This window comes from Rhipicephalus microplus, chromosome 1 (assembly GCF_043290135.1).
Source record: "Rhipicephalus microplus isolate Deutch F79 chromosome 1, USDA_Rmic, whole genome shotgun sequence".
NCBI lineage: Eukaryota > Metazoa > Arthropoda > Arachnida > Ixodida > Ixodidae > Rhipicephalus > Rhipicephalus microplus.
The window spans coordinates 121,263,580-121,282,941 of record NC_134700.1 but is presented as its reverse complement, the minus strand read 5'-3'; the positions used below and the strand labels follow the sequence as shown (position 1 = coordinate 121,282,941).

Genomic DNA, 19,362 nt, shown 5'->3' with positions numbered 1-19,362 from the left:
ACGTGTGTCCAAACCCACACTCTGTCACCGATTTTGTACGTCACAGTTCTATGGCGAGAATTGTAGCGGCCTGCGTCATAGACTTGTCGCTGGTGGATCCGTGCGTGGGCGAGCTGCCTAGCTTCTTCCGCGCGTTCATTGAACACGTCAGCGCATGTGTCGGTAGCGTCCCATTCATGTGGCAACATCTCATCCAGCATAGTTCGTACCTCCAGTCCATGAACCAAGCTGAATGGAGTCATGCGAGTCGTCTCTTGTTTAGCCGTATTGTATGCGAACGTGATATAGGGTAAAATTTCGTCCCAATTCTTATGTTGGACATCCACGTACATCGACAGCATGTCTTTCATTGTCTTGTTGAGGCGCTCCGTTAGTCCATTCGTTTGCGGTTGGTATGCAGTGGTCTTACGGTGAGTCGTTCCACTAAGCATCAGAACGTGGTCTAAAAAACCTGCCGTGAATGCTGTTTCGCGGTCTGTGATCACGATAGTCGGGGAACCATGGCGTAGCACAATATTTCCTATGAAAAATCTCGCCACTTCCACTGCGGTGCTCTTTTGGATAGCTTTTGTTTCGGCATACCTGATTAGTCTGTTGCGACTATAACCCAGCGATTCCCTGCAGTAGAAGTAGGAAGGGGTCCCAAAATATCCATTGCTATCTGTTCAAACGGTGTACGTGGAACCTGAACTGGTTGCAGCTGACCGGCGCGTCTCTTTGTAGGTGACTTGCATCGCTGGCAATCGAGGCAAGTGCGAATGTGGTGCTTGACGGCTGTTGTGAGTCGTGGCCAGTAGTATCCCTGCTGTACTCTTGCCAATGTGCGAGTGTAGCCTAAATGGCCAGACGTCGGCTCATTGTGACATGCTTGAAGCACTTGAGTTCAAAGGGGTGCAGGAATAACGAGCAAATAGGGAGCTCCGATGGATGAAAATTTTTTTTGTAGAGGACGTCATTGCGTAAGCAAAACGACGATAATGTCCTTGCAAAGACTTTAGGTGCCCTCGAAGAACGTCCGTCCACGTAATTAATCAAATCGAGATATTCAGGGTCACCTAGTTGTTGTTGTGCAATTGTGGACACGCCGAGGACACCAAGGAAGGCCATATCGTCGTCGTCAGAAAGAGAAGCTGACTGTACTGGTGATTGAGACAGGCAGTCGTCGTCCGTATGGCGCTTCCCAGACTTGTGTATGACCGTCATATCCAACTGTTGTAACATCAGACTCCACCGCGCTAATCGGCCGGTTGGATCTCTTAAATTAGTCAACCAACACAGTGAATAATGGTCACTTAAACTTTGAAAGGGCGGCCATACAAATACGGGCAAAATTTCATAACTGCCCAGACCACGGCGAGGCATTCTTTCTCAGTTGTTGAATAATTGGCCTCAGCGCGTGTTAGCGTCCTGCTTGCGTAGGCGATGACTCGTTCTGTGTCTTATTGCCCCTGCACAAGCACAGCTCTGAGGCCTACATTGCTTGCGTCAGTGTGAAGCATTGTTGGCGCTTGCTCGTCGAAGTGAGCAAGCACTGGAGGTGTTTTAAGACGTTGGCGGAAGTCAATAAACGCTGCTTGATGTTCTTGGTTCCACTCAAAGGTGGTGTCGTGTCTATTGAGGTGAGTTAACGGCGACGCAATCCGTGCAAAGTCGGCGATGAACCGGCGATAGTAGGCGCATAGGCCCAGACAGCTTTCTTATCGGACGGTACTGGTGACTCTGCCACGGCCGCAAGTTTTTCGGAATCAGGCCGAACGCCGGTGCAGCTGACGACATGACCAAGAAACAGCAGTTCTTCAAAACAAAAGTGGCATCTCCCTGAATTCAATATGAAGCCTGCGGAGCGTACGGCTCGTAAAACAACTTCTAGCCTCTTAATATGCTCGTCAAAAGTTGGGGAAAACACTATGACATCTTCTAGATAAACTAAACAGGTCTTCCATTTTAACCCTGAAAGTACAGTGTCCATGAGCCTTTGAATAGTAGTGGGCGCTGAGCACAGACCGAAGGGTAGAACTTTAAGTTCATATAAACCATCCGGCGTCACAAAAGCGGTTTTTTCTCGATCTCTTGTGTCTACCTTGATCTGCCAATTTCCTCTTCTGAGGTCCATTGAAGAAAAGTAGCGGGCTTTTCGAAGCCTATCGAGGAAGTCATCAATACGTGGAAGCGGACACACATCTTTCTTAGTCACTTGATTCAGCTTCCTGTAAACCACGCAAAAACGCAGGGTACCGTCATTTTTCTTAACTAATACTACAGGCGATGCCCACGGGCTCTGTGATGGCTGAATCACATCATCTTCAAGCATTTTAGCGACTTGTTGCTGTATCACTTCCCGTTCTTTTGGAGCCACACGATAAGGATTCTGGTGTATTGGCCTTGCTGCGTCGTGGGTAGTTATTCGATGCTTTGTTAGCAGCATTCGACCGACTCGTGATGTCGATGAAAAGCAGTCCTGGAATTCAGCTAGCAGCTCAAAAAGTCTCGTTGGTTCGTCCCTTGACAACTTTGTACCAACGTCAAGATTAGGTACTGATTCTTTTTGAGGTGGTTCGTCTAGGGCCGATAAACTGCCTTGGATTTCTGCAGTAGTGTCAAAGTAAGCGACTGCTGTATCCTTCGAGAGATGTCGGCGCTCAGTACTGAAGCTAGTGAGCAGCAAGTGTGTGCGTCCAGCAGTGACAGTGACTAGGCCTCGAGCAACTGAAATACCGTGGCTAAATATCAGCGAGATTATTTGGTCAGCAATACCGTCGCCGTCAAACGGCTCATCCCCTACCAGCGAAACAAGCGTACACAATCGTGGCGGGACGACCACATCGTCATCCGTCAGACGCAAAGGCCTTGAACAAGACGTATGTCTCGGCTCTGAAATATTGACTAAAGTAGGGCTGTTGTTGCGAAACGCAATGACACTGTCAGGGAAGTTGATGACGGCGCCGTGTTCTCTCTAGAAATTCATTCCGATAATCAGGTCTTTACAGCATGAAGCGAGAATGACGAACGTCACCACGAAAGTAGAGCCACCGATGTTGAGCCTTGCTGTGCACATTCCGACAGGCATCAGTAATTAGCCGCCTGCCGTTCTTAAGTGAGGTCCCGTCCACGCTTTCTTTACTTTCTTGAGGCGTACGGCAAGGTCATCACTGATAATAGAGAAGTCAGCCCCAGTGTCGACTAAAGCTTTGACTTGCTGTCCATCCACAAGAACGGTAAGGCCTGGGGTCACAGTTTCGTCGCTATGGCTCTTGTCGGCTTTACAGTGTCCTGAGGTGGGAGTAATGGGGGCTTTTTTTCTTCGTCTTCACAGCCTGCAACCTTACCCCCTGAGGTCGCCGCCTTCAGTTTCCCCGGTGTGGGCTGGGTGACCTCGCTCCTCTCGTGTCGGCAAAAGTGCGGCGCTGCAACGAAAGTGACTGGGCAGGAGAAGGAGAGCGTTGTCCATGTCGGAAGACCGGCTCGTAATCAGTTATAGTCTCGCCATCATTGTTACGGCGGCCGTCGAATGGGGGTCGAGGTACCGGAGGTCCTTGAGAACCGACATCACCACGGCGGGATACGTAGTCGTTGGCATGTCGAATGTCAAACCGTGGCCTAAGAGGGTGAGGCGGATCGGCGCGGTGCCAGCAATAGCGGGCTATGTGGCCTACACCTCCGCAGTTGAACTAGAGTGGACGCCTGTCGACAATGCGCCAGGTGTCTGTTCGGCGAAGCTGTGGTTGCCGTGATGACTCCTCACGCGACGAAGGCCACGGCAGACCAGAAGGCGACTGGTCGTATGGGGGCTGGATGGGTGGGCGCCACGATGTCTCTTTCTGTGGTGGTGACCAAGGAACAGTTGCCGGTGGCGGGTAGTATGAAGGCGGAGCGGGTGGGGAGCTTCAAAGGGCGGCGGCGTACGTCATGGGACGTTGTTCGGGGGAGGATCAGCTGTCGACCATGCTTGGCGGATTTCGTCACGGACGACTTGAGCGACAGATGCCATGGGTGTATCCACTACCGGAGTCCGCAACCTTCGCAGTTCTTCACGAACAATCTCTCTAATTAAGTCACATAAGGAGCTATGACTGTCAAACGTCACAGCGGCGGCCGGAATTTGGGGGCTGCTGCACAAGCGGTCATATTGCTGGCAGCGTTGGTGAAGGGCCCGCTCGATAGCCGACACTTCTTTGATGAAGTTCTCTACAGTGCTTGGCGGGTTGCGCAGAAGTCCGGCGAACAGCTGCACTTTCACGCCACGCATGAGGTTGCGCAACTTCCTCTCTTCGGTCATCTGCGGGTCAGGCTTCCGAAATAAACGTGTCATGTCTTCGGCGAACATGGCGACCGTTTCATTGGGTTTTTAGATCCTTAGCTCTAGCAGTTGGTGGGCGCGGTCACGTCTGTCAACATTGGCAAAAGTTTCAACCATCTTCTGGTGAAAGTGGGTCCATGTCGACAGGTTGCCTTCTCGGTTCTCGTACCAAGTAGGAGCGCTGTCATAGAGGTAGAAGTAGGCCCGGCCGAGATTTTCCTGAGCAGACCACTGGTTGATCTTCGCAACACGGTCATAGTGGTCTAACCAGTCTTCTACATCTTCGTGTGCGCCACACCAAAGCGTTTAGGCTCCAGCGATTGAAAAAACGTTACCTGGGATGGAGCGGGAGGACTGGTGCCGAGAAGTACTGGCTGCGGGCTGGTGTTAGCCATTTCTAGATGCCTGGTAGAGGTTTTCTGCGAGCGGTTGCAGTCTGGAGGAATACCTCGTAGCCGACGACTGAATCGATGGACAGGGGTTGCAGTAGGCACGTCCGGGCTGGATGACCCAAGCTTGAAATGTAATGACCCAAGCTTGAAAGCTCTCTTCCCTGGAGCGAGAAATTCATTAAGGGAAGGCCGATTCTGCGTCTGAAATGGTCTTCTTTACCAGAGAAACTTGTACACGACGGGCGCCCGCTTTCTGCTAGTTGTTCCTGCGTCCCTCCAAATGTCTGTTCTGTGTCTCACGCATGATGACCCCACCTCTGGCCATCTAGGCACCACACGAACTCTTAGTCGCACGAAAGAGCGGTTCTATTGGCCGAAAATGAGCAAGACAATTCAGAACTACGTGGCAAGCTGTACGCAGTGCCAGAGCCACAAGTGGTCCTCCTCGGTTCGAGTCGGTCACGTGCAACCTATCAAGCCTCCCGGTTCCCCTTTTGAAAAGGCCGACATTGATCTGATGGGACCATTTCCACGCTTCTCAAAATATAACCGGTGGATAAATGTAGGCGGTGACTACCTGAAGCGGTACTGTGAGACAGCTGCCTTATTCTCCGCTAAGGCAGTCCAGGTTTCGGAGTTCCTGTTGCCTTCAATCATCCTCCGACACGGAATTTCTCGCGTGATAATAAGCGACCGTGGGCGACAATTTACCGCTGATATTGTCGGATCATTACTTCGTTTGAGTGCCTCAAAGTTCCGACACTCAACTGCGTATCATCCGCAAACTAACGGCCTCACCGAGCGCACAAACCGAACGTTAATCAACATGTTGTCAATGTACTTCGCCTCCGACCACAAAAACTGGGATGAAGTTTTACCATTCGTCATGTACATCTTCAACACGTCGAAACACGAAACGACAGGCTCTAGCCCTTTCTATCTGCTCTACGGTCGCTCACCTCGACATACGCTGGACACTACCTTTCCTTTTGTTGTCCATGACAATTTAACGATTGCGGAAAGCTTGTGTCGTGCGGAAGAGACACGTCGACTTGCCTGCTTACGTACACTGGCAGCGCAAGAGTCCTCCAAAACTCCCTACGACAGTCAACACAGGCATGTAACCTATGCCCCCGGTGATCTAGTGTGAGTGTGGACCCCAATACGCTGACGTGGCTTGAGCCAAAAGCTACTGGCACACTACGCCAGCCCTTTCGTGATACTCCATCGTCTGAGCGAGGTCAACTATGAAATTGCATGTGTAACCACTAGTGGCCGACGTTCATGAAAGACAGAGGTGGCGCATGTTGCCCGCCTAAAGCCGTTTACACGAAGGATGCAAAAATGGCTCGCCCAGCGGGCTTCGTCTGAGACCGGAGGTATGATAAGAAGTATCGCTACCAGGAAAAACAAAGGAAGCGCGGGTAGCGAATGAAGACGACGTTGCCTTCACTGCAATTCCTCTGAGTGGGTACGAGCCATGGTGGTGGAGATCATCATCATTATAATGTGATCGCGGACTCAGGGCCCATTAAAGAACCCCCATTAGGTTACCTTGCCTTGTGTAACAATATGGTGGTTTTGGAACCTTAAACCCATTTTGTGCTATGGATGGCTTGCATGTGTGACGAACATACATAATAATGTTATGCAACACTTATCTTTTCTCCTCCAACCCTCCCACACTTCTTTGCAGGAACCTTACAATACCATACTACACATGTCTCTGCTATCCAGAGTCTCGCTTGCTTCAGACCACACACCGTTTGTTACGCTTTATCTTCTGGTTTCCTCCTATCCCTCCTTCCCATTCTCACTTTACTGTACATAACACCCACAGTTCTTTCCTCCGTTCAAGCTAAACATGAATGTTTCACAGATAGCTATGCTATGCATGGTTTTGCCTGAATGGCACCAAGCAATATAAGACGATGACAACAACGTGCTAGAGCTTGAGGCAACCAACGACAGCCCGATCCCTTAAATGCTCCGAATTTAAAATCTAAGTATGAACGATGAAAGCTCAAAAAGACCGAAAAATATTTACCATGGCGTGTGGCTTGAGTTGACCTTTTGACAAGCAGACTTCTCTTAAGAAAAGTCTGTTGTCCAAACGTTTGCACCTGCGACATCCTGTGTTAACAAATTTTTATAGCTTGTAGATAAACAATAATGCGCCTAAAACTATTTCAATAGCTCAACATGCGCTCACATTGCCTCTCAATTTCCGCTTTTCTAGCCGACTATGTTTGCCTGATCATTTGTCTAGACGTAAAGCGTGCTTTGTCATGATGCGATTTCTTTCAAGGTAAACCATATATTTTCACTAAAGCCTTTGCTCTGTGTGCTGGCAAACAATGATACATTTCCTCGAATTGTATCACCACTTATGTCTAGACGTAAAGCGCATTTTGCCATGACGTAATCGTTTTGAAGGTGCAACATCTATTTTCATTAAAGCCCCCTAATTTTTGTGCACTGCCAAAGAATGATACAATTCCTCGAATTGTATGTGAAGCATGCTCTGCCACAATATGATCGCCTTGAAGGTAAAACATCTAATTTCCACTGACGTCTATTATTTTTGTGCACTGGCAAACAATGAGACCACTCCTCGAATTGTATAATCATTGATGTTTAGACTTAACACGTGCTTTGCCACGATGTGATCGCTTTGAAGGTAAAGCATCTATTTTCACTGAGGCCACTTACTTTAGGTGCACTGGCAAACAATGATACAATTCCTCGAATCGTATAACCACTTCCGTCTAGACGTAAAGCGTTTTTTGCCACGATGTGATAGCTTTGAAGGTGAACCGTCTCATTCAGCTGACGCCCAATTTTTTGTGCGCTAGCAAACAGTGATACCAATGATCGAATTGTATAACCATTTATGTGTAGACGTAAACCGTGCTCTACCATGATGTGATCGCTTTGGAGGTGAACCATTACTTTTTTCTGAGGCCTATTATTCTTGGTGCGCTGGCAAACATTGAGACGATTCCTGGAATTGTATATTGATTTGTGTCAATACTCAGCGACAACATTCTGTGGCAGCACAGACAAGGCTAGGAAGTCCTAGCATGGAACTTTCACTGAGCTTCTGCATGTAGTCCACGAACGCTCACTTTGGTATACTGCGTAGCGTAATAGAAAATATATACAGAAATTATGCACATAGTTTATGAATCACCCGCGTGGGTTTCTCGTTATTAGTTGTTTCTAGTTTCTGTTTAACGGGTGCCATTTCACTTTTTCTCTGCCCCGGTAAACAGCAATGGCGTTGCTCGGTTGCAGCCAGTTCACATCGAAGCTTTTGAATGAGCATGAAAACGTTGATTTGTGGGGTTTAACGTCCCAAAACCACCATTTGATTATGAGAGACGCCGTAGTGGAGGGCTCCGGAAATTTTGACGACCTGGGGTTCTTTAACGTGCACCCAAATCTGAGTACACGGGCCTACAACATTTCCGCCTCCATCGGAAATGCAGCCGCCGCAGCCGGGAATCGAACCCGCGACCTGCGGGTCAGCAGCCGAGTACCTTAGCCACTAGACCACCGCGGCGGGGCAGCATGAAAACGTGTTCATTAAGTAATTTGTATTTATCAAGCAGGAAGAAACGAAGACAGTAGTGCGTCATGAAATATTTTGTTTTCCGTATGTGCAATAACCGAAAATATGTGTGCAAGTGATAAAATCAGCGAAAATGAAACTCTACTGTGACACCAGTGCACTCTTCAGCAACACAAGCGCTCTTTGAAAAAAAGCAAGATTGAAAACTTTACGTAAAATCAATAACCCTTTTCCTAAGTTGCGTTGCATATGTGGTCGGTGTTTCGGCTGCCTAATACTGTCGATACAATAACGTTGAAGATCCCGCGCCTTTACACCACTCCGGCCGGTGTCTATGGAGGGAGTCGTTCCTTTTGCTTTACCTGGGTAACAAACGCAATCATGCATGTTGCCCTGTTGAATGTGCAAAAACAGCGTTCGTGGCCGAGTACAGGTCGTGTCTCACGAACTTGGACTTACAAACGTCAGACGCTCGCTCACGACTGATCGGCACCAGGTTTTCTGATTCCCATCTTTGCCTTCGCGTCCTCTAAAGAATAACGTGAGCGTCTCCAGAAAGTTTTTGCGTTTTTAAAAGAAGGGAAAAAGTGATGCCGACCAACTATGCACCGAAATTCAGGAATTGGTTTCCTGTCTCTGCGTTGTTTGAATCCTCCAGTACCTCTTCAGCCATACCTTTTTTTACTGAAATACTTCTCAACGCTCCAAAAAGTTTCGTGTTCTTTCCCATTAAAATCAGCATTTTATTCGTTTTCTCTACTTGAGTGTAAGATTCATTGCATGGTGGTTGTGCAAAAAAAAATACATGTTGGATCCGCCTGAGAAAGCGAAAATGAAATCACATGAAAACGAACTACTTGGCATAGTAACGCCTGTTCAGAAGCTCCGTCCTCGTAGCTTTCGCTGTGCTGGAAAAAAAAGATGTCACCGAGTATAGACGTAAAGCGTGCTTTGCCACGATGCGATCGCTTTGAAGGTGAATCCTCTTTTTTTACGGACGCCCATTACTTTTTGTCCACTGGCAAACAATCATACTATTCCTCGAATTGTATAACCACTCATGTCTAGACGTAAAGCGAGTTTTGCCACGATGTGATCGCTTTGAATGTGAAATATCTATCTTACTGAAGTCAATAATTTTTTGAGCGCTGGCAATTATTGAACAATTCCTCAAGTGTATAACCATTATTATCTATTTGTAAAGCATGCTCTTCCACCATGTGCTTGCTTGGAAGGTGAAGTAACTATTTTCAATGACGCCAGTGACATTTTGTGCGCTGGCAAACAATGATACTCTCACGGGTTCATGACGCGGACGAATAGAGCACACTGTGAGTCAGATAATAAAGTGTTTAGTTGGGCAAACCTGTGCTCAGTAAACGGACAGCTGGATTACAGTAGCAGCCTTTCACTGATAGTTGCGAACGCAGCGTCGGTCATCGAACAAATGAAAACCGGCAAAGCATATAGGAATTTATACCTTTGACATGGAATATGCTAGCGTTAATGCTAACGGTAGTGTAGGCTCCAGAATTATCTGTAATGTTCACGAAGTGGGCGTTATCTTAGCAAGGCGATCTAATACAGTCTCAAAGCTTTTCAAACATTGTATGTGCGGTTTACGCTGAATGTAGTGTGAAGGGGTGATAACAAAACTTGAGTAAAAAAACGTGGCATTCTCACTCTAAAAAAGACATCGTCCTGATACTTTAACAAAAGATGAAGGTACTATAATAGCTACAATAAACAATAAGTACAGGCACTAAAGCACAGCAACAACAACAAAGCACAATCCTCAGGTTCGCGCATGAAATGGCTTGAAGCGCACGACATGGCGGACTCCTGGTCGAGCAGGGCGCCGTTGAGAGGTCATAATGCCGTCGGGAACAACCTCGTATTCAAGTGGGCCGAGGCGTCTAACTACTCTGTACAGCCCGAAGTACCTTAGCAGAAGTTTTTCACTGAGTCCACGTCGGCGTATCAGCGTCCATAACTAGACAAGAACCCTGGGCTGGTACTGCAGGAAGCTTCATCGAAGACTGTAATGACGGCTGTCGAACACCTGTTGATTCCTGATGCACAGGCGGGCGAGTTTACGAGCTTCTTCACCACGGTGAAGGTAGGCGGGGACATCGAGGTTCTCTCCGTCAGCGATGTTTGGAAGCGTAGTGTCGAGCGTCGTTGCCGGGCTCTTTATATAGACCAACTTGCACGGCGTGATCTGCGTCGTTTCTTGCATGGCCGTATTGTATGCGAAAGTCACGTACGGAAGGATTTCATCCTACATGTTGTGCTCGACGTCAACGTTAGAGGCCAACTTATCACTGATGTTCTTATTAAGACGTTCAGGGACGCCGTTGGTCTGCGGATGGTAGGCAGTGGTCTGGCAGTGACTTTTGGCAGTACCACAGGATGGCCGGATTTAGGTCCACTGTAAAGGCCGTATCGCTATCAGTAATCAGGACCTGCGGAGCTGCGTGACGCAGTAAGATGTTCTCAACAAAGAACCCTGCTACATCTGAGGCAGTGCCTTTGGGTAGGGCCTTTGTCTCGGCGTAGCGTGTGAGGTAGTCTGTAGGTACGACGATCCATTTGCTCCCCAGAATTCGACGTAGGTAAAGGCCCCAGTGAGTTTATGCCGACTTTCTGCAACGGCCGGTGAGGTGGCTCGATGGGCTGGAGATGTCCGGCTGACCGAGTCCGCGGCGTCTCTTGTCGCTGACAGTCGCGGCAGTTCTTGACGTAACGAGTGACACCCACAGCAAGTTGTGGCCAGTAGTACTTTTCTTCTATTCTTGGGAGCGCACGGAAACCGAGGTGTCCAGCCATCGGGTAGTCGTGTAGAACGTCAATTACTTCTGGTTTCACTGCTGAAGGAACCACGAGAAGGTGGTTGGCTTGAAGGAGTGAGAAGTTCTTCTTTAGGAAAACTCTGTTTTGCAAGAACAACGACTTGAGTACTTTCTTGAAAACATTCGGAACAGTCGTGCTGTTACCTTCAAAGTGTTTGACGAAGCTTCTGAGTTCCGAGTCAGCTCGCTGTTTCTCGGCAAAGTAGTCGGCAGTTGTCATTCTCAAGAAGCTGTCTTCATTCAGGCCGTTGGGCAGTGGTGGTTTGACGGGGGCGCGAGACAAGCAGTCGGCATCAGAGTACTTTGTTCCAGACTTATAAACGACGGTCACGTCCAATTCTTGAAGTCTGAGGCTGTACTGTGCGAGGCGACCCGAAGAGTGTTTCGAATTAGCTAGCCAACACAAGCCATGGTGGTCGCTCACAATTTTGAAATCCCTGCCTTAGAGGTAGGGGCGAAACTTTGATACTGCCCAGATTATGGTAAGGCACTTCGTTTCTGTTGTGTAATAGTTGGCTTCCGCCTTTGAGAGCAACCCGCTACCATAACTGAGAACCTTTTTCACGCCACCAGTTTTTTGCACGAGGATTGCCGGCGCTGAGTCTTATGCTGCTTGTGTAAGTGAGTACTTCTGTTTCGGAGTATTCGTCGAAATGCGCAAGGATTGGTGATGCCTGGAGGCACTCTTTACGTTCCTGAAATGCTTCCAGTTGTGCCGACTCCCGCATGAATTTGACGTTGCTTTTCCTGAGGTGGGTTAGCGGCTCAGCAATCTGCAAAAAACGTTTGACGAAACACCTCTATTAGGCGCACAACCTGAGGATTTGGCCTACAGCATTCTTGTCAGTGTACTGCAAGAAATCAACAATGACGACTGTTTTTCGCCCTTCAGAGTGTTCTCCGAACTTATTGAAGACGTTTCCCAGAAAATACAGCTCCTCGTATGCGAAGTGACACTTTTCTGTGTCCAGGGTTAGTCCAGAGGTGTTGAAAGGTTGGCAGCTTGAAGTAACCTTTCAAGGCGCCGGAGATTCTCACCGAAGCTGGTGGAAAGTACGACCACGTCATCTAAGTGTACGAGGCAAGTCTGCCATTTCTATTGAGCTAGCACGGTGTTCCCAATGCGCTGGAACGTCGTAGGCACCGAGCAAAGACCAAATGGCATGATCGTAAGCTCGAAGAGGCCATCTTCTCCCGATCTCTCTTGTCAACCTCAATTTGCTAATAGCCCGTTTTGACGTCCATTGAGGAAAAGTACTTTGCGTTGTGGAGTCCGTTGAGGTCATTGTCTACACGTGGAAGAAGGTACAATTCCTTCTTTATAATTTTGTTGAGGGCGGCGGTAATCGACGCAGAATGTAGGGTCTCATCCTTTTTCTTCACTAATACCATGGGTGACGCCTACGCGACGGCTGAATGATGCCGTTGCGTAGCATTTCATTGACTTAATTTTTCACGGCATAGCGTTCGCACGTATAGACTCGGTACGAGCTTTGTCGAACTGTTCGGGCCGTTTCTTGGGTGATAAAGCGATGTTTCGCGACTGGAGTTAGTTGGATTCGCGATAATGACGAGCAGCAGTCCTTCACTTGCAAGAGCAAGGACGTTACCTGTTCTTGCTTGCACTCTAAAAGGCTCGGGTTGACATCGAAATCTGGTTCGGGACGTCAATTCGTCGAAGTAGCATCGGCAGCATCGAAGTGGGAGAATGAATTGCTGGCCTCTACGAATTCATCGATGTAGGCGACGTTGTACCACGGTTGATGTGCCTGTATTCGTTACTTAAATTTGTCAGCACCACCTGTGCTTTGCCGTCACGTAGCTCAGCTTTGCCTCTTGCGACGCAAGTGTGATGGTCAAGTATTATGTCGAGGTCGCTGGTTCGTCGTAGTGCGTTTTCGCTAGATTGTGGTGTCGGATCAGGGCTACGTACATATTATCCGCTGCTTCCACGTTGCGTGGTGACGTCTTCTTTGGACAACAAAGGTATGACGTCAAGACCCTTTTAATCTTGCGGCGGGTGCTTTCGAAGTTGTGGTGGTGTCATCGGTGGCAGAGGACCATCTGTAGTTCGTCGTTCAGCCACCACACCTCCATCCGTTCCTGCCCTTAGTTTTCTGAGTTAGGGATGGCAGATCAGCTCCGAACAGGGCCGGTGTACTTCCCGAAGGTCAGTGAAGCATGGCTTCTTGGCGACAGCCAACTATAGGGTCGTTGGTGTGTAGACTGCGCTACCGCGAAGTAGTCAGCAATGTGATATGGTTGTTCGCCCCATTGTAGAAACGGCACGTTGATGTCGAAGCCCCGTAGACCCATATTTTGGTACTGTCAACCGCAATACTTGTGACGGGCTTCGCCGCAGTGGTAGCAGAGCTGGCACTTGTCAGGCACACGCCGAACGTCGGTTTTCCTCGGCGCGCTGCGCTGGCCCGCTGGTGATTGGTAGGACAACAGTGGTGGTGGTGGCGACGGTGGCATCTGACGATAAAATTGCGTTGGGGCGGTGTCTTGGCGTGGGCGTGGACAAGGGGCACGACGGCGGGCTACAGCAGCATAGCTCATACCTTGCAGCTGTGGCTCTGGAGGCTGAGGAACACACAGAGAGTACTGAATCACCTGGCGTACGACGTCTGCGATAGAGTCCACGTGAGGCTGCGTTGAAGGAAGCAATTTTCGCAGCTCTTCTTGCACGATCACTAGGATCGTCTCGCCCAAGTTGGTAGTTCCTTGCGCTTAGAAGCTGGCATAGCTTGTAGACCAGAAGCTACTGTTGTATTGCCGCGTGCACATTTCGAGTGTTTTCTCTCTCATAGATGCTTGTGAAATGAATTTGGCTACGCCTTTGGCGGGTTCCTGATCAGCCCGGTGAAGAGTTCTTGCATGACTCCTCGCATGAGCAGACAGACCTTCTTCTCTTCGGACATGTCCGAGTCAGTGTGGCAGAAGAGTTTAGTCATATCTTCAGTGAATAGCGCCACGTTTTCATTTACCATCTGCATATGGGCTTCGAGATGAGCAACAGACCTCACTTGCAAAAGTGGTGAGGATCTTGATGCAAAAGACGTCCCACTTTGTGAGGCTTTGCTCTTTATTGTCAAACCAAGTTCCAGCAGCATTTTGTAAGGCGAAATACACATGCCAGAGCTTGTCCTCATTGGTCCAGATAATGAAGGTGGCAACGCAGTAGAACTAATCGATCCAGCTTTCCAGGTCTTTCATTAGCGAACCGCGAAACGTTGGCGGTGCTTTGGCTTGCCAGACCAGGAGTGTACAGGCGGCACAGACACCGTCATTGTCGCCATGGTGGACCTCAACATCTTGGTTTCCTGATTCTTGTCATGTAAAAGCCCGTACTCCAGAGGCAGACCTTGTTGCCTGCGACTAACTCGCTGCTCGTGGTTGGGGCGAGATTTTTTCGGGGCATGGGTTGGGTTCACGGCTTGAGGAGGGCCCCCAGTAGATGGAAGAAGCAGTACTTTTATCAGATGTCACGGGCTCGTGACGTGGATGAACTGAGCACACTGTGAGTGGAATAATAAACTTAATCTCGGCTAACCTTTGCCCAGTAAACAGAGTCGGATTACAGTAGCATCTTTGCACTAATAGCAGAGAACGGAGCGTTGGCCTTCAATTTACTGACAAGCGGCGAAGCATGTCGGCTGTTATACCCTTGCCCTCAACTATTCTAGTGTTATTGCTAGCGGCGACGTAGGTTTCAGAATAATGTGTAATGTTCACGAAGTGCGCGTAATCTTAACCAAACAATCTAATGCAGCCTCGAAGCTTTTCAAGCATCGTAGGCGTGGTTTGCGCCAAACATACTGTAATGGGACGATAACAAAACTTGAGGAAAGGTACATGGCGATACAGTTCCTCGCATTGTATAACTATTTAAATCTAGCCATAAAGGACATTTTGCTACGATTCGATTGCTTTGAAGGTGAAGCATTGATTTTCGCTGACGCCTTTTATTTTTTGTGCGCTGGCAAACAATGACACAATTTCTTGATTTCGGCAACCATTCATGTCTAGACGTGAATCATGCTTTAGCACAATGTGATCACTTTGAAAGTGATGCAAATATTTTCACCGACAACCATTATTTTTTACTGAGTTGGCAAACAATGTTACATTTTTTCAAATTGTATAACTGTTTATGTGTAGACTTAAAGCGCACTTTGCCACGATGTGGTCGCTTTCAAGATGAAGCGGATATTTTCATTGGCACTCATTGTTTTCGTGCGCTGGCACACAATATTACCATTCAAAAAATTGTGCAACCATTCATATGTAGACGTGAAGTATTCTTTGACACGATGTGATCGCTTTCAAGGGGACGAATCTATTTTAAGACACACAATATTTTTTCTTAGCCGGCAAAAAAACCTAAAAATTCTTCAAATTGTGTAACTATTTATACCTGTACGTGATCGTTCTGAAGGTAAAGCTTCTTTTTCACTGACGCACAATATTTAGTGCGGTGGCAAACAGTATTACATTTTTTCTAATTGTATATCTATTTGCGTCTAGGCCCAAAGCGTGCTCTGCCACGATGTGATCACTTCTGAGGTGAAGCATCGACACTCCATGACATCCAATATTTTTGTGTGCTGGTAAATAATGATACAACTCCTGATTTTAACAAGCATTTATGTCTTGTCGTAAAAGGTAGTTTGCCACGATGTGATCACTTTGAAGGTGAAACATCTATTTTCATTGATACCCTATATTAATTGAGAGCTGGCAAACATTGATACCATTCCTCGAATTGTATAGCCACTTATGCTAGAAATAAAGCGTGCTTTGCCACATTATGATCGCTTTGAATGTAAAGCACCTATTTTCACTGATGATTTTATTTTGGGAATGCTGGCAAACATTGATAACAATCCTCGATTTGTATAACCATTTAGGTCTACTCTTGAAGCGTGCTTTGCCACGATGTAATCATTTCTAAGCAGAAGCATCTAATTTCTCTGTCGCCAAATATTTTTGTTCGCTGGCAAACAATGATACGATTTCTCAAATTGTATAATCATTGATGTCTAGACATAAAGCGTGCTTCACCACGATGTGATTGCTTTAAAGGTAAAGCATCTATTTTAATTAACGCTCACTATTTTGTTTGCCCTGGCAAGCAATGATACTGATTTTCAAATTGTTCACCATTTATGTCTACACGTACAGCAGGGCTTTTTCACAATGTGCTCCCTTTGAAGGTGAAGCATCTATTTTCACTACGGCCCATTATTTTTGTGTACTGGCAAAACAATAATACATTTTCTCGAATTGTGTACTGATATTGGTCTGGACGTAAAGCATGCGTTGCCACAGTGAGATCACTTTCAAAGTGAAGCTTCTATTTTAACTGACAGTTATTGTTTGTCGCATGCTCACAAACAATAATACAATTTCTCCAATTGTATAACTATTTATGTCTGGACATAAAGAGCGCTTTGCCACGATGGGATTGCTTTGATTATGAAACATCTTTCATAACTGACACCCATAATGTTTTTGCGCGTGCAAATAATGATCCATTCCTCGTTCTGTATAACCTTTTTTGTCTGGTCGTATGGCGCGCTTTGCCACGTTTTTTTGGCTTTGAAGGTGAAGCTTTTATTTTCACTGACGCCCAATTTTTTTTCGTGAGCGAGCAAACATTGACACAAATCCTCGAATTGTACAACCTATAATGTCTAGCGTGCTTTAACCATTTGGCGTGCTTTGGCACGTTGGGATAACTTCAAAGGTGAAGCATTTAAATTCACTGACGCGCATTAATAATGCGAAGCATTTCTTAGCGAACTTTAGTGACTTCTATCTATCTATCTATCTATCTATCTATCTATCTATCTATCTATCTATCTATCTATCCAGCCACCTATATTTGGTTGCTCTCGTGGCCCCCCTTAACTTGGTGTGCACTCAAATTAGCTTGGAAGGGTAAGAAGGTTTGACGACAATGACGCGCTGTCAAGACACAAATAATGTCTCAATCCCGTCATGAATGTCGTCAAAGATTTCCAGCTAGACAGTGGTACATAAGCATGGGCGGGTATGCGCCGCTGGTATGCGAGTATGTGCCACAGGTGATTGACACTTAGTATCTACCCACGAACGACGAAAACACACTTGGGCAATTTTAAAGCGTGAGCGCTAAGAAATACCCGGTATCAGTAGCGTCGACTCAACGAAGGCATAGAATAAATGTCAGTGCTAAGAAAAACCTGACGTAGTTAGCGATGAGCCCTGGCGATTCCAAACTATAAATTTCAGGATCCAAGTAAGAATGGAATGCAAGCATTCTGTGGTGCGGCAGTCAAGCGTTCTACCACAGAGCTACGCCAGGTCTCGGAACTACTTTTAAAATAGACGCTAATCTTCGTGAAACGTTAATACGGGTTGCCATGCTGCCTACCCCAAAGCTTACATATGTACTCCTTTGATACAGCCATCACGTCCTGTTAACGTCTATTGTTTAGGTACCATGCACTGAAGTTGATTTATGTAGCAGTGTCCAGGGCCAGCATCTTCACAAACACATGCACTTCATAGGAGCTTCTGGTGTTGCTATTACGCAGGTTCCGGTTAAGATCATTGTGCCAGTGCAAAAACTGACTATATAAACCTGTGAAACTCTTGAACGTATGTCTGTGCGTGCAATGTTTGCACATATATTTGATTCCATTAATTGACGTGCCACTCAATAAAGAAAAGCTGCAACACGGTCACCTACCCTCCGCATGCTTTGCATAAGGTTGATTCCCATTTAGTTGGAATATCCCGATTTTCTTACTCTATCTATCTATCTATCTATCTATCTATCTATCTATCTATCTATCTATCTATCTATCTATCTGTCTATCTATCTATCTATCTATCTACCTATCTACCTATCTATCTATCTAACTATCTATCTATCTATCTATCTATCTAGCCACCTATGATTGTTATCTCTTCTGGCCGTATCGATAATGCTATAAATAACAAAATTGGTGTGGCATAACTTGACGGTGTGACAAGCATAACTAACTAGTCTTATCCTAAAAATCTTGATATGAAGTCATGAATTTATGATTTACCGTACGTGGGCTAGCTGCTCTTGCGGTGGTTTCATTCACATGACATTTTGTAAAAATGGTATGGTACGAAATGACTGCACAGTGAGCATAAGTGGCAGACCCTAACGTGCAATCAAGGCATGCATGTCATAATTTCCGTGTTATGACTAGTAATCAATACACGCCACGCTCCTGGTGCACTCGCGGTCGTTTCGCTAGCTTCACATATACCAAATTTGTTTTTAAATGACATCAATGAAGGAAGAGAGTGCACATGTCTAAACATTAAAATCATGGCATGCGTGTCATGTAATAACAGGACTACGTGCCACGCTCATGATACAATTTCGACCATTTCGCTGGCTCCACATATACCAAATTTTATATCAGGTAACGTGGAGGATGACAAAGGTAAATGACATGTCTAAACATGAAAATGATGACATGTCTGTCCTGTGAAACATGTAAAATGCTACGTTCATGGCGTGTTCGCGGTGGTTTTGCTAGCTATACTTATATCGAAATTGGCATTACGTGACGTGAATTGATGACGAAGGTAAATGACACAAGCAAACATGATAATCGAGATATGCGTGTCATCTAAAACATGGTTACACGCTACGCTTATAGCGTGCTCACGCACGTTTCGCTAGCTCCATATGTAAGAAATTTGATATTATGCTACGCGAATGGACGACGAAAGTAAATGACATATCTAGACATGATAATCAAGATATACGTGTACTGTGAAACATGAAAAACTGCTACGCTCATAGTGGCTCACAGCCGTGTCACTAGCTCCAGATTTGTATATTCCGGCATTAAGTGACGTTAATCAATGATGAAAGTGAATGACACGAGCAAACATAATAATCATGATATGCGTCTTGGGTGAAACATACAGTCTCTGCTCACAGCGTGCTTGCGGCCGCTTCGCTGGCTCCACATACGGGAAATTTAGTATTACGTGACGTGAACAGACAACGAAGGTAGAGGACGTGTCCAAACTTGATAACCATGGCGTGAAAGTCATGTACGCCATAATTTACGTCTACCTCGTTACATTTTGCTCATAAGAAGGGACACAATAGGCTTTTTTTTTCAAAAATGCTTCGCGTATAATTGATTCTCACGGCACCGACTATCTACCATTTTATTGTGCGCTGGCAAAAAATTATACAAT

General features: G+C 46.6%; 1 protein-coding gene across 1 annotated transcript in view; it reads right to left on the bottom strand.

The window, feature by feature from the left end:
* Positions 1-14,072, bottom strand: part of LOC142765666 (uncharacterized) — a 177,165-nt gene extending 163,093 nt beyond the window's left edge. Inside the window, exons 1-3 of the mRNA XM_075867063.1 lie at positions 14,022-14,072; positions 11,745-11,888; positions 11,260-11,473 (exon numbers count right to left, since the gene is read on the bottom strand). Coding sequence (XP_075723178.1) covers positions 11,260-11,473; positions 11,745-11,888; positions 14,022-14,072 — 409 coding nt within the window. The remainder of the gene's footprint in view (positions 1-11,259; positions 11,474-11,744; positions 11,889-14,021) is intronic.
* Between the last annotated feature and the right edge of the window lie 5,290 nt (positions 14,073-19,362).